This window comes from Gasterosteus aculeatus, chromosome 4 (genome assembly GCF_964276395.1).
Source record: "Gasterosteus aculeatus chromosome 4, fGasAcu3.hap1.1, whole genome shotgun sequence".
In the NCBI taxonomy this organism is placed as follows: Eukaryota; Metazoa; Chordata; class Actinopteri; order Perciformes; family Gasterosteidae; genus Gasterosteus; species Gasterosteus aculeatus.
Genome location: NC_135691.1, coordinates 11012539 through 11026670, shown reverse-complemented (window position 1 = coordinate 11026670; position 14132 = coordinate 11012539). Strand labels below are relative to the sequence as shown.

General features: G+C 38.5%; 2 protein-coding genes across 7 annotated transcripts in view; both read right to left on the bottom strand.

The window, feature by feature from the left end:
• Nucleotides 1-14132, bottom strand: part of LOC120817836 (neural cell adhesion molecule 2) — a 99179-nt gene that overhangs the window by 42963 nt on the left and 42084 nt on the right. The window lies entirely within an intron of this gene.
• Nucleotides 11633-14112, bottom strand: LOC144406316 (uncharacterized). Its single transcript, XM_078102200.1, has 4 exons — nucleotides 12607-14112; nucleotides 12446-12514; nucleotides 12166-12315; nucleotides 11633-11928 (listed from the first exon to the last, which is right to left on the bottom strand). Exons 1-4 carry the CDS (start codon nucleotides 13063-13065, stop codon nucleotides 11716-11718), a joined length of 891 nt encoding a protein of 296 aa, XP_077958326.1. The 5' UTR covers nucleotides 13066-14112; the 3' UTR covers nucleotides 11633-11715.

The following is a 14132-nucleotide window of genomic DNA, read 5'->3' as shown; positions in this document are numbered from 1 at the left end:
ACCCAATCCAATAATTTCAAAATAAAAGCCCCATGGAGGGAATTTTTACTGTAATGTCTGTGATGAGGCCTATTAATTAAAAACTTTTAAGTGTGAATAACAAACATTCTGTCTCCCACTACGAATATTACTCGTACTTCTAGTACTACAACTGATACTTCTACTACCATACTGCTAGTATTTCTACTGCTATTAATACTACAACTACTACTAATGTTATTACAAATACTACTATGGCTAATAGTATTCCAGCTGTTTCTACTGCTATTGATACTAAACCTACTATTACTGCTTATACTGCTAGTACTACTAATACCACAATTATAACTAATACTACTACTAATATTACTACAAACAATTTTAAACAAATTTAAGCTCCTGCAACTTCTGTTTTTAGAAAATCTATTGAAATTCAGCTTCCCCACTTCCTGTATTTTCAGCAGTTCTTTAAAATAATTTCAGCTATTCTTATGCCTCTATCAACAGCAATTTTTTAATATTCATTTCTGTATTTTTTTGCAATATTTCAAATTTATTTCAGCTGTTTTCATTTCTGCTTTTTCAGCAAATCTATTGATTCCTTTCAGCTTCTCCCATTTCTGTATTTTCAGCAATTTCAAATTCATTTCAGCTTTTCAGCAAATGTATTCAAATTCCCTTCAACTTTCTGTATTTTCAGCTATTTTCAAATATTCAGTGCAGCTTTCAGCTTTTTGCATTCCAACGCATTTTCAGCAGGAAATGCCTTTTCTAGTTGTTGGAATGCATTGAGATGCATTCCAAGTATTGTTCTTCGAATCTTTATTGTTGGAATGCATTGAGATGCATTCCAAGTATTGTTCTTCGAATCTTTATTAGTTGGAATGCTTTAAGCATTCCAAGTATTGTTCTTCTAATCTTTATTAGTTGGAATGCTTTAAGCATTCCAAGTATTGTTCTTCTAATCTTTATTAGTTGGAATGCTTTAAGCATTCCAAGTATTGTTCTTCTAATCTTTATTTCAACTTATTCTTATTCTATTTCTTCCGTGCCACCTTTCAACTGCTTCCCATTTTCAGCTATTTAAACCGTTCAAATTTTAAAATATTCAGCTTATTTCTGGCTTGAGGGCTATGTATGTTCAGCTTTCTACCTCTTAAGCTTGAATTTATATAAATCAGTAATCATGAATATTTCGTCTAATGGTTTTCCTATGGAGATCGTGTTTAAATCCTCTTCAACTTCTTCAACTTTCAGATTTTTCAGCTTCGCAAATCTTTCAGCTACAGACACCATTTCAACTCTCAAATGTTCACACAAGTCTCAACTATTTTATGAAAAAAACTGCTTCTTCATATCTATTGTACTTTTTTTATAATGAATGATTATGTTTCACTAGTTCTTCGCTCCGTTTCTGACTTTTACATGAGTGTGTATTGCGTCTGCTAGAGGCGGGACCTCGCAGGCTAGAGTGTGGGGCATCGCAGGAATCTGGTTAAAAAAATATGGAACTTCTGTCCTTGCAGCCAAAGTATACACCCTAGAGGCTTCATTTCTTCAGATTAATGAGGGTATGGTTGTGCTGATTGGATTAATGTGTTCATGGAATCCCAGAGTTTTTTAGTTTTGGCGCAAGGTGTGTTTGAGTGACACAACCTCTGCCAAAAGCCCCATAGGCTCCAATACAAATCTGCCGACATATTTCTCACAAAAATCCACAAGGTACACGTTCTGTCAACGGCCATAGGAGCCGTATTTATTACCGGACAGACATAAAACGCACATCCACGCGTTCGGTAGAGTCTTGGGTCTCATACAAACGCCGTATTTTTTAGATAGCTGTTATAGTTTTGCGCTGGTTCCCATTTGTGTGAGGTGTGGATTCTGTGTAACTTGCTGCCATGTCTCTGTCTTTTGCAGCAGATCGTTAATGATCACAGGTGCGCCGTTGTCGTGGTTACGAGCACTCACACGGCTGCAAGATCTGTCTGTGGCTCACAGCTGCTTATATGACCTGATTAGTGGAGTCACATGACGCAGCTATGCTTTCTGTCAACAGACCAATATGATAAAGACACTCGCCCCCCCTCCCCCCTCCACCCTGACCTCTTCTCACTGTTTATCACTCAGTCAGTCAGTATGTCTGTCTATTTCTCCTCTCTCTCTCTCTCTCTCCCTCTATCTCTTCCTCACCACCCCTCCCTTCCTCACCCTCTCACCCTCCCTCCCTCTATCTACACCCCCCCACCCCACCCAATCCAATAATTTCAAAATAAAAGCCCCATGGAGGGAATTTTTACTGTAATGTTTGTGATGAGGCCTATTAATTAAAAACTTCTTAGTTTGAATAACAAACATTCTGTTTCCCAACCCCCCTCACCCAATTCCATCATTACAAACTAAAAGCTTCAATGATTATCTGTACCTTAACCATGAAGCGGTTTCGTTGAAATACGCATTGCTCTTTCAAATACTACTATAACCACTACGAATATTACTAGTACTTCTAGTAGAACTACAACTGATACTTCTACTACCATACTACTAGTATTTCTACTGCTATTAATACAACTACTACTAATGTTATTAAAAATACTACTATGGCTAATAGTATCAGTATTCCAGCTGTTTCTACTGCTATTGATACTAAACCGACTTCTACTGCTAGTACTAATACCCAAATTACAACTAACATTACTACAAACAATTTTAAACCTCTTTTTATTCATCTCAGCTTTTGTTATTTCTGTACTTTTTAAAATTCATTTAAGCTCCTGCAACTTCTGTTTTGCAATATTTCACATTTATTTCAGCTGTTTTCATTTCTGCTTTTTCAGCAAATCTATTGAAATTCCTTTCAGCTTCTCCCATTTCTGTATTTTCAGCTATTTCAAATTAATTTCAGCTTTTCTAATATCTTTTATTTCAGCAAATGTATTCAAATTCCCTTCAACTTTCTGTATTTTCAGCTATTTTTAAATATTCAGCAAATGTACTCAAATTCCCTTCAACTTTCTGTATTTTCAGCTATTTTTAAATATTCAGCAAATGTATTCAAATTCCCTTCAACTTTCTGTATTTTCAGCTATTTTTAAATATTCAGTGCAGCTTTCAGCTTTTTGCATTCCAACGCATTTTCAGCAGGAAATGCTTTTTCTAGTTTCAACTTATTCTTATTCTATTTCTTCCGTGCCACCTTTCAACTGCTTCCCATTTTCAGCTATTTAAACCGTTCAAATATTAAAATATTCAGCTCCTTTCTGGCTTGAGGGCTATGTATGTTCAGCTTTCTACCTCTTAAGCTTGAATTTATATAAATCAGTAATCATGAATATTTCGTCTAATGGTTTTCCTATGGAGATCGTGTTTAAATCCTCTTCAACTTCTTCAACTTTCAGATTTTTCAGCTTCGCAAATCTTTCAGCTACAGACACCATTTCAACTCTCAAATGTTCACACAAGTCTCAACTATTTTATGAAAAAAACTGCTTCTTCATATCTATTGTACTTTTTTTATAATCACTGATTATGTTTCACTAGTTCTTCGCTCCGTTTCTGACTTTTACATGAGTGTGTATTGCGTCTGCTAGAGGCGGGACCTCGCAGGCTAGAGTGTGGGGCATCGCAGAAATCTGGTTAAAAAAATATGGAACTTCTGTCCTTGCAGCCAAAGTATACACTCTAGAGGCTTCATTTCTTCAGATTAATGAGGGTATGGTTGTGCTGATTGGATTAATGTGTTCATGGAATCCCAGAGTTTTTTAGTTTTGGCGCAAGGAGTGTTTGAGTGACACAACCTCTGCCAAAAGCCCCATAGGCTCCAATACAAATCTGCCGACATATTTCTCACAAAAATCCACAAGGTACACGTTTTGTAAACGGCCATAGGAGCCGTATTTATTACCGGACAGACATAAAAACACATCCACGCGTTCGGTAGAGTCTTGGGTCTCATACAAACGCCGTATTTTTTAGATAGCTGTTATAGTTTTTCGCTGGTTCCCATTTGTCTGAGGTGTGGATTCTGTGTAACTTGCTGCCATGTCTCCCCTTTTGCAGCCGCACAGGTGCGGCGTTGTCGTGGTTACGAGCACTCACACGCCGCAGGATCTGTCTGTGACTCACAGCTGCTCCTTGTGACGTGATTAGTGGAGTCACATGACGCAGCTATGCTTTCTGTCAACAGACCAATATGATAAAGACACTGGCCCCCCCTCCCCCCTCCACCCTGACCTCTCACTGTTTATCACTCAGTCAGTCAGTATGTCTGTCTATCTCTCCTCTCTCTCTCTCTCCCTCTATCTCTTCCTCACCACCCCTCCCTTCCTCACCCTCTCACCCTCCCTCCCTCTATCTACACCCCCCCACCCCACCCAATCCAATAATTTCAAAACAAAAGCCCCATGGAGGGAATTTTTACTGTAATGTTTGTGATGAGGCCTATTAATTAAAAACTTCTTAGTTTGAATAACAAACATTCTGTCTCCCAACCCCCCCTCACCCAATTCCATCATTACAAACTAAAAGCCTCAATGATTATCTGTACCTTAACCATGAAGCGGTTTTGTTGAAATACGCATTGCTCTTTCAAATACTACTATAACCACTACGAATATTACCAGTACTTCTAGTAGAACTACAACTGATACTTCTACTACCATACTACTAGTATTTCTACTGCTATTAATACAACTACTACTAATGTTATTAAAAATACTACTATGGCTAATAGTATCAGTATTCCAGCTGTTTCTACTGCTATTGATACTAAACCGACTTCTACTGCTAGTACTAATACCCAAATTACAACTAACATTACTACAAACAATTTTAAACCTCTTTTTATTCATCTCAGCTTTTGTTATTTCTGTACTTTTTAAAATTCATTTAAGCTCCTGCAACTTCTGTTTTGCAATATTTCACATTTATTTCAGCTGTTTTCATTTCTGCTTTTTCAGCAAATCTATTGAAATTCCTTTCAGCTTCTCCCATTTCTGTATTTTCAACTATTTCAAATTAATTTCAGCTTTTCTAATATCTTTTATTTCAGCAAATGTATTCAAATTCCCTTCAACTTTCTGTATTTTCAGCTATTTTCAAATATTCAGCAAATGTACTCAAATTCCCTTCAACTTTCTGTATTTTCAGCTATTTTTAAATATTCAGCAAATGTATTCAAATTCCCTTCAACTTTCTGTATTTTCAGCTATTTTTAAATATTCAGTGCAGCTTTCAGCTTTTTGCATTCCAACGCATTTTCAGCAGGAAATGCTTTTTCTAGTTAGTTGGAATGCTTTAAGCATTCCAAGTATTGTTCTTCTAATCTTTATTTCAACTTATTCTTATTCTATTTCTTCCGTGCCACCTTTCAACTGCTTCCCATTTTCAGCTATTTAAACCGTTCAAATTTTAAAATATTCAGCTTATTTCTGGCTTGAGGGCTATGTATGTTCAGCTTTCTACCTCTTAAGCTTGAATTTATATAAATCAGTAATCATGAATATTTCGTCTAATGGTTTTCCTATGGAGATCGTGTTTAAATCCTCTTCAACTTCTTCAACTTTCAGATTTTTCAGCTTCGCAAATCTTTCAGCTACAGACACCATTTCAACTCTCAAATGTTCACACAAGTCTCAACTATTTTATGAAAAAAACTGCTTCTTCATATCTATTGTACTTTTTTTATAATGAATGATTATGTTTCACTAGTTCTTCGCTCCGTTTCTGACTTTTACATGAGTGTGTATTGCGTCTGCTAGAGGCGGGACCTCGCAGGCTAGAGTGTGGGGCATCGCAGGAATCTGGTTAAAAAAATATGGAACTTCTGTCCTTGCAGCCAAAGTATACACCCTAGAGGCTTCATTTCTTCAGATTAATGAGGGTATGGTTGTGCTGATTGGATTAATGTGTTCATGGAATCCCAGAGTTTTTTAGTTTTGGCGCAAGGTGTGTTTGAGTGACACAACCTCTGCCAAAAGCCCCATAGGCTCCAATACAAATCTGCCGACATATTTCTCACAAAAATCCACAAGGTACACGTTCTGTCAACGGCCATAGGAGCCGTATTTATTACCGGACAGACATAAAACGCACATCCACGCGTTCGGTAGAGTCTTGGGTCTCATACAAACGCCGTATTTTTTAGATAGCTGTTATAGTTTTGCGCTGGTTCCCATTTGTGTGAGGTGTGGATTCTGTGTAACTTGCTGCCATGTCTCTGTCTTTTGCAGCAGATCGTTAATGATCACAGGTGCGCCGTTGTCGTGGTTACGAGCACTCACACGGCTGCAAGATCTGTCTGTGGCTCACAGCTGCTTATATGACCTGATTAGTGGAGTCACATGACGCAGCTATGCTTTCTGTCAACAGACCAATATGATAAAGACACTCGCCCCCCCTCCCCCCTCCACCCTGACCTCTTCTCACTGTTTATCACTCAGTCAGTCAGTATGTCTGTCTATTTCTCCTCTCTCTCTCTCTCTCTCCCTCTATCTCTTCCTCACCACCCCTCCCTTCCTCACCCTCTCACCCTCCCTCCCTCTATCTACACCCCCCCACCCCACCCAATCCAATAATTTCAAAATAAAAGCCCCATGGAGGGAATTTTTACTGTAATGTTTGTGATGAGGCCTATTAATTAAAAACTTCTTAGTTTGAATAACAAACATTCTGTTTCCCAACCCCCCTCACCCAATTCCATCATTACAAACTAAAAGCTTCAATGATTATCTGTACCTTAACCATGAAGCGGTTTCGTTGAAATACGCATTGCTCTTTCAAATACTACTATAACCACTACGAATATTACTAGTACTTCTAGTAGAACTACAACTGATACTTCTACTACCATACTACTAGTATTTCTACTGCTATTAATACAACTACTACTAATGTTATTAAAAATACTACTATGGCTAATAGTATCAGTATTCCAGCTGTTTCTACTGCTATTGATACTAAACCGACTTCTACTGCTAGTACTAATACCCAAATTACAACTAACATTACTACAAACAATTTTAAACCTCTTTTTATTCATCTCAGCTTTTGTTATTTCTGTACTTTTTAAAATTCATTTAAGCTCCTGCAACTTCTGTTTTGCAATATTTCACATTTATTTCAGCTGTTTTCATTTCTGCTTTTTCAGCAAATCTATTGAAATTCCTTTCAGCTTCTCCCATTTCTGTATTTTCAGCTATTTCAAATTAATTTCAGCTTTTCTAATATCTTTTATTTCAGCAAATGTATTCAAATTCCCTTCAACTTTCTGTATTTTCAGCTATTTTTAAATATTCAGCAAATGTACTCAAATTCCCTTCAACTTTCTGTATTTTCAGCTATTTTTAAATATTCAGCAAATGTATTCAAATTCCCTTCAACTTTCTGTATTTTCAGCTATTTTTAAATATTCAGTGCAGCTTTCAGCTTTTTGCATTCCAACGCATTTTCAGCAGGAAATGCTTTTTCTAGTTAGTTGGAATGCTTTAAGCATTCCAAGTATTGTTCTTCTAATCTTTATTTCAACTTATTCTTATTCTATTTCTTCCGTGCCACCTTTCAACTGCTTCCCATTTTCAGCTATTTAAACCGTTCAAATTTTAAAATATTCAGCTTATTTCTGGCTTGAGGGCTATGTATGTTCAGCTTTCTACCTCTTAAGCTTGAATTTATATAAATCAGTAATCATGAATATTTCGTCTAATGGTTTTCCTATGGAGATCGTGTTTAAATCCTCTTCAACTTCTTCAACTTTCAGATTTTTCAGCTTCGCAAATCTTTCAGCTACAGACACCATTTCAACTCTCAAATGTTCACACAAGTCTCAACTATTTTATGAAAAAAACTGCTTCTTCATATCTATTGTACTTTTTTTATAATGAATGATTATGTTTCACTAGTTCTTCGCTCCGTTTCTGACTTTTACATGAGTGTGTATTGCGTCTGCTAGAGGCGGGACCTCGCAGGCTAGAGTGTGGGGCATCGCAGGAATCTGGTTAAAAAAATATGGAACTTCTGTCCTTGCAGCCAAAGTATACACCCTAGAGGCTTCATTTCTTCAGATTAATGAGGGTATGGTTGTGCTGATTGGATTAATGTGTTCATGGAATCCCAGAGTTTTTTAGTTTTGGCGCAAGGTGTGTTTGAGTGACACAACCTCTGCCAAAAGCCCCATAGGCTCCAATACAAATCTGCCGACATATTTCTCACAAAAATCCACAAGGTACACGTTCTGTCAACGGCCATAGGAGCCGTATTTATTACCGGACAGACATAAAACGCACATCCACGCGTTCGGTAGAGTCTTGGGTCTCATACAAACGCCGTATTTTTTAGATAGCTGTTATAGTTTTGCGCTGGTTCCCATTTGTGTGAGGTGTGGATTCTGTGTAACTTGCTGCCATGTCTCTGTCTTTTGCAGCAGATCGTTAATGATCACAGGTGCGCCGTTGTCGTGGTTACGAGCACTCACACGGCTGCAAGATCTGTCTGTGGCTCACAGCTGCTTATATGACCTGATTAGTGGAGTCACATGACGCAGCTATGCTTTCTGTCAACAGACCAATATGATAAAGACACTCGCCCCCCCTCCCCCCTCCACCCTGACCTCTTCTCACTGTTTATCACTCAGTCAGTCAGTATGTCTGTCTATTTCTCCTCTCTCTCTCTCTCTCTCCCTCTATCTCTTCCTCACCACCCCTCCCTTCCTCACCCTCTCACCCTCCCTCCCTCTATCTACACCCCCCCACCCCACCCAATCCAATAATTTCAAAATAAAAGCCCCATGGAGGGAATTTTTACTGTAATGTTTGTGATGAGGCCTATTAATTAAAAACTTCTTAGTTTGAATAACAAACATTCTGTTTCCCAACCCCCCTCACCCAATTCCATCATTACAAACTAAAAGCTTCAATGATTATCTGTACCTTAACCATGAAGCGGTTTCGTTGAAATACGCATTGCTCTTTCAAATACTACTATAACCACTACGAATATTACTAGTACTTCTAGTAGAACTACAACTGATACTTCTACTACCATACTACTAGTATTTCTACTGCTATTAATACAACTACTACTAATGTTATTAAAAATACTACTATGGCTAATAGTATCAGTATTCCAGCTGTTTCTACTGCTATTGATACTAAACCGACTTCTACTGCTAGTACTAATACCCAAATTACAACTAACATTACTACAAACAATTTTAAACCTCTTTTTATTCATCTCAGCTTTTGTTATTTCTGTACTTTTTAAAATTCATTTAAGCTCCTGCAACTTCTGTTTTGCAATATTTCACATTTATTTCAGCTGTTTTCATTTCTGCTTTTTCAGCAAATCTATTGAAATTCCTTTCAGCTTCTCCCATTTCTGTATTTTCAGCTATTTCAAATTAATTTCAGCTTTTCTAATATCTTTTATTTCAGCAAATGTATTCAAATTCCCTTCAACTTTCTGTATTTTCAGCTATTTTTAAATATTCAGCAAATGTACTCAAATTCCCTTCAACTTTCTGTATTTTCAGCTATTTTTAAATATTCAGCAAATGTATTCAAATTCCCTTCAACTTTCTGTATTTTCAGCTATTTTTAAATATTCAGTGCAGCTTTCAGCTTTTTGCATTCCAACGCATTTTCAGCAGGAAATGCTTTTTCTAGTTTCAACTTATTCTTATTCTATTTCTTCCGTGCCACCTTTCAACTGCTTCCCATTTTCAGCTATTTAAACCGTTCAAATTTTAAAATATTCAGCTTATTTCTGGCTTGAGGGCTATGTATGTTCAGCTTTCTACCTCTTAAGCTTGAATTTATATAAATCAGTAATCATGAATATTTCGTCTAATGGTTTTCCTATGGAGATCGTGTTTAAATCCTCTTCAACTTCTTCAACTTTCAGATTTTTCAGCTTCGCAAATCTTTCAGCTACAGACACCATTTCAACTCTCAAATGTTCACACAAGTCTCAACTATTTTATGAAAAAAACTGCTTCTTCATATCTATTGTACTTTTTTTATAATGACTGATTATGTTTCACTAGTTCTTCGCTCCGTTTCTGACTTTTACATGAGTGTGTATTGCGTCTGCTAGAGGCGGGACCTCGCAGGCTAGAGTGTGGGGCATCGCAGGAATCTGGTTAAAAAAATATGGAACTTCTGTCCTTGCAGCCAAAGTATACACCCTAGAGGCTTCATTTCTTCAGATTAATGAGGACATGGTTGTGCTGATTGGATTAATGCTTTCATGGAATCCCAGAGTTCTTTAGTTTTGGCGCAAGGAGTGTTTGAGTGACACAACCTCTGCCAAAAGCCCCATAGGCTCCAATACAAATCTGCCGACATATTTCTCACAAAAATCCACAAGGTACACGTTTTGTAAACGGCCATAGGAGCCGTATTTATTACCGGACAGACATAAAAACACATCCACGCGTTCGGTAGAGTCTTGGGTCTCATACAAACGCCGTATTTTTTAGATAGCTGTTATAGTTTTGCGCTGGTTCCCATTTGTGTGAGGTGTGGATTCTGTGTAACTTGCTGCCATGTCTCTGTCTTTTGCAGCAGATCGTTAATGAGCACAGGTGCGCCGTTGTCGTGGTTACGAGCACTCACACGCTGCAGGATCTGTCTGTGACTCACAGCTGCTCCTATGACCTGATTAGTGGAGTCACATGACGCAGCTATGCTTTCTGTCAACAGACCAATATGATAAAGACACTCGCCCCCCCTCCCCCCTCCACCCTGACCTCTTCTCACTGTTAATCACTCAGGAGGAGAAATAGACAGACAGACAGACTGTCTGTCTGTCTATTTCTCCTCCTCTCTCTATCTCCTCCTCACCCTCCCTCCCTCCCTCCCTCTATCTACACCCCCCCACCCCACCCAATCCAATAGGTGCGCCGTTGCTCACTCACATACTCACACACACGCTGCAGTATCTCTGTCTGTACTTTCCTCTTTATTTCTGACTTTCTTTCTCTCTATTTTTCTCAATATCTCTTTACCTCCCTCTTTCTCATTTTAAATTGAACACAATAGCAGAATTTAAAATGACTAATGCACAGGTAAAAACGGCAACAGTTGACAGTTCAGCAGCAGTGCCATCAATAGTCAATAATCTATTGGCATATCAACCACAGATGATCAGGATTTTTCAGGCGGTGTTTAGAAAACTCTTTTTAGTTAAAACACTGGGTTGAAGCGCTGCCCAGAGTCCTTTGGCTGCTATTTGGAGACAGGGCCTTAGATTAAACTAAATAAAGAGAAATGTAAACTCTACTCATTAAAACAAGAGAATCAACCAAGAAAAAACTGATTGTTTGTCGCTGTTACCAATACAACTGTTAACTGTGTGAATGTATAAATGAACAGGCTTATAATACAACTTCCCATCTAGAGCCCGGTAGATGTGGCTATAATTACATGTATTATTATATTAATGTGGTGCTTCAATCTATTTTCAGGGGGCGCAGAGGCCTTCATACTGTGTTAGAGGAGAGCAGGGCCTGTGAAAGGAGCCTTCCGTTTGTTTCTCCAACATTCTTTGCAGAACCGGCTTGACTCAGACGCATTTCTATTATAAACATCTAATATAAATCACAGCATTTCAAATCAAAAAGTAAGTTTACGTGAAACAATGCACAGCAAAGGTTGAGTTGTACTTTAAGTAATTTATTAACGTAACAGAACAATATATACAGGAAAAATACAAAAATAACAAGCTAAGAATACAGCAACTTTATTTAATAGTGTCAATAGACGTGACTCTATTTCCCGTCAGCTGCACTGCTGCCCTTAGTGGCAATTCAGTAAACTGGTCCTCCACCTTTTTCCAAAGACCCTCCTCGATGAGGACCGTCCGGCCGTCCTCCAGCAGCATGCTGAGGGTGCCTGGCTCGCCCTCAAGGTCCACGACCCCGATCACACCGACCACGCTGTCTGAGTTGAGCTCCTGGCAAGAGAGACATACACTTCTGTTAGATATTTTCCTTCCGTCACCAATCACCAAAACATTAATCATACTCCTATACCCTTTTTTATTGATCCAATTAAACTATACATATGTGTACGCTCTTTTTAAATATGTTTTTTTTATTGTCACTTTAAATCTTTTTTTTTTAATGAATGCCTGTTCCAAGAAATAATAATAATAATTTTTAATACATCAGCAACTACCAAGTAGGCCTACCTCGACCAGTGTGAACGGCGTGGATTGGAGTTGTTCTCCGTAGTCCGAGTTGGTGGCTTTGAGATGCGAAATCTCTACATGCGTCCCGATCTGGAGCGTCTTTTCCACCGCTGCCTCCCTCCACAGACACACCGGCATTTGCGTTTCCCCCTGTGAAGTAAAATAATATGTATACATATTACATATTAATACATTATTACATTACATTATTATATACATATTAAATGTCTGTCTAATGGTCTGTCTGTGTCGCTCTCTCAATATAAAGTAGATCGCTTACCTGCTGCAGCTTGATGTGGCGCATGGGGAAGCTCTCCCTTCCCTTGGTGATCTTTTTCACCGTGGACATCTGAACAAGATGATTTATGGGTTCATTAAAATCGCATGTTAATATGCGCCATTTCGCGTAGTTAATCTAGCATAATCGAAAAATGTACTTACTTCGACCACTTCCCCCTGCACAGTCAGGAGGTCCTTGGCGTCCCTGCAGGTGCTGAGGGGGGTCAGCGGAGACGGGGGACGGATTAAAGCCTCCGCCTGCGCTCTGAGCTCTTGGGAGACGGTGAGAGGAGCGCTCCTAAAAAACACCGTCTCCTTAGTAATATTAATCATGTACGGGGGAGACCCCCCTCTCAGGGAATGCCCCCGCAGCATGTAATGCCCGCCCGCTTTAAATTTGTGGGCAAACTCTTCGTAGGCCGTAAATTTGGCCACCGTCTTCCCGTCCGACACCGATGCCAAGACGTTGTTTTTAATGGTCACCGGCCTCGCGCCAGTGGAGTCGAACTCCCAAGCGACCACCTTGCGCTGCTCCACGACCGCCACCACGCACAGGTGGATAACTGGGGGTCTGTGGTAAGGAGTCGGGGGCTTGGTCCACAAAAGACTGTGCAGGGCCATTATTCTGAAATAATACAAGAAACACAAGTCAAATAGTGTTCAGTTAATTGAACAATACGTTAAACAATAGGCCAGTTTTTAAAAATAAATTATGTAACGTGTCTTTTATATTTCATTTCTTTAACATATTATAAAACGATAGATATACATATAAACGTGCACTTAATTCATGTCAGTATTGTTAATATTATTCATATTACATATCGCATAGGAGGAACAGCACTTACCTCTCTCAACTTTTCCGTGTCAAAGATCGTCCGTCTGCTCGCTAAGGCTTTTTATATTGTCGCTTTGGATGTAGCAACAGGTGAGTTTCGGCTCTTCATAGAAGAGAAATGTTCAATACTGACAATGATTGGAAAACTAACAAAAACACAAAGACACACGCGCGCACATGAAAGGTCCAATGCGGTGAGATGAAAAGCACTCAGTTGGTGCGCATTTTATCTCCATAGCGCGATGGTGTTTATTCAGCCCGATGAAGTCCCCAAAGTTAAACTATAATTTATTGAGTCATATCATCTTGCCAGGGGATAACATGTAATGTAAGTCAATGTATTCAATAATTGGATACACGCATTACATTCTGATAACTAATAAACTGTCAGGCAGCTCCAGCTTGTTCAGAACGCTGCTGCTAGAGTTCTAACAAAGACCAAAAAATGTGAGCACATTACAGCAATTCTTAAATCCTTACATTGGCTCCCAGTATGTCAGAGAATTAATTTCAAAATCCTACTGCTCACATATAAATCACTACATGGTTTAGGGCCAAAGTATATCACTGATATGCTTCCACTACATAAGCCTTCAAGATCACTAAGATCTTCTGACACCAATCTGATAGTGATTCCCAGAGTAAATACAAATCATGGGAAAGCATCATTTAGTTGCAACAAACAGCTGGAATAAACTTCCTGAAGATTTAAGACTTGCCCCAACTCTGACCACGTTTAAAACAAGACTGAAAACTTATGTTCAGCTTCGCCTTCTGATAAACTTTACCTACATTGCACTTTTAACCTCTGCCTTTAATTAAACAATTTAAATAAGATTTTGATTTATAA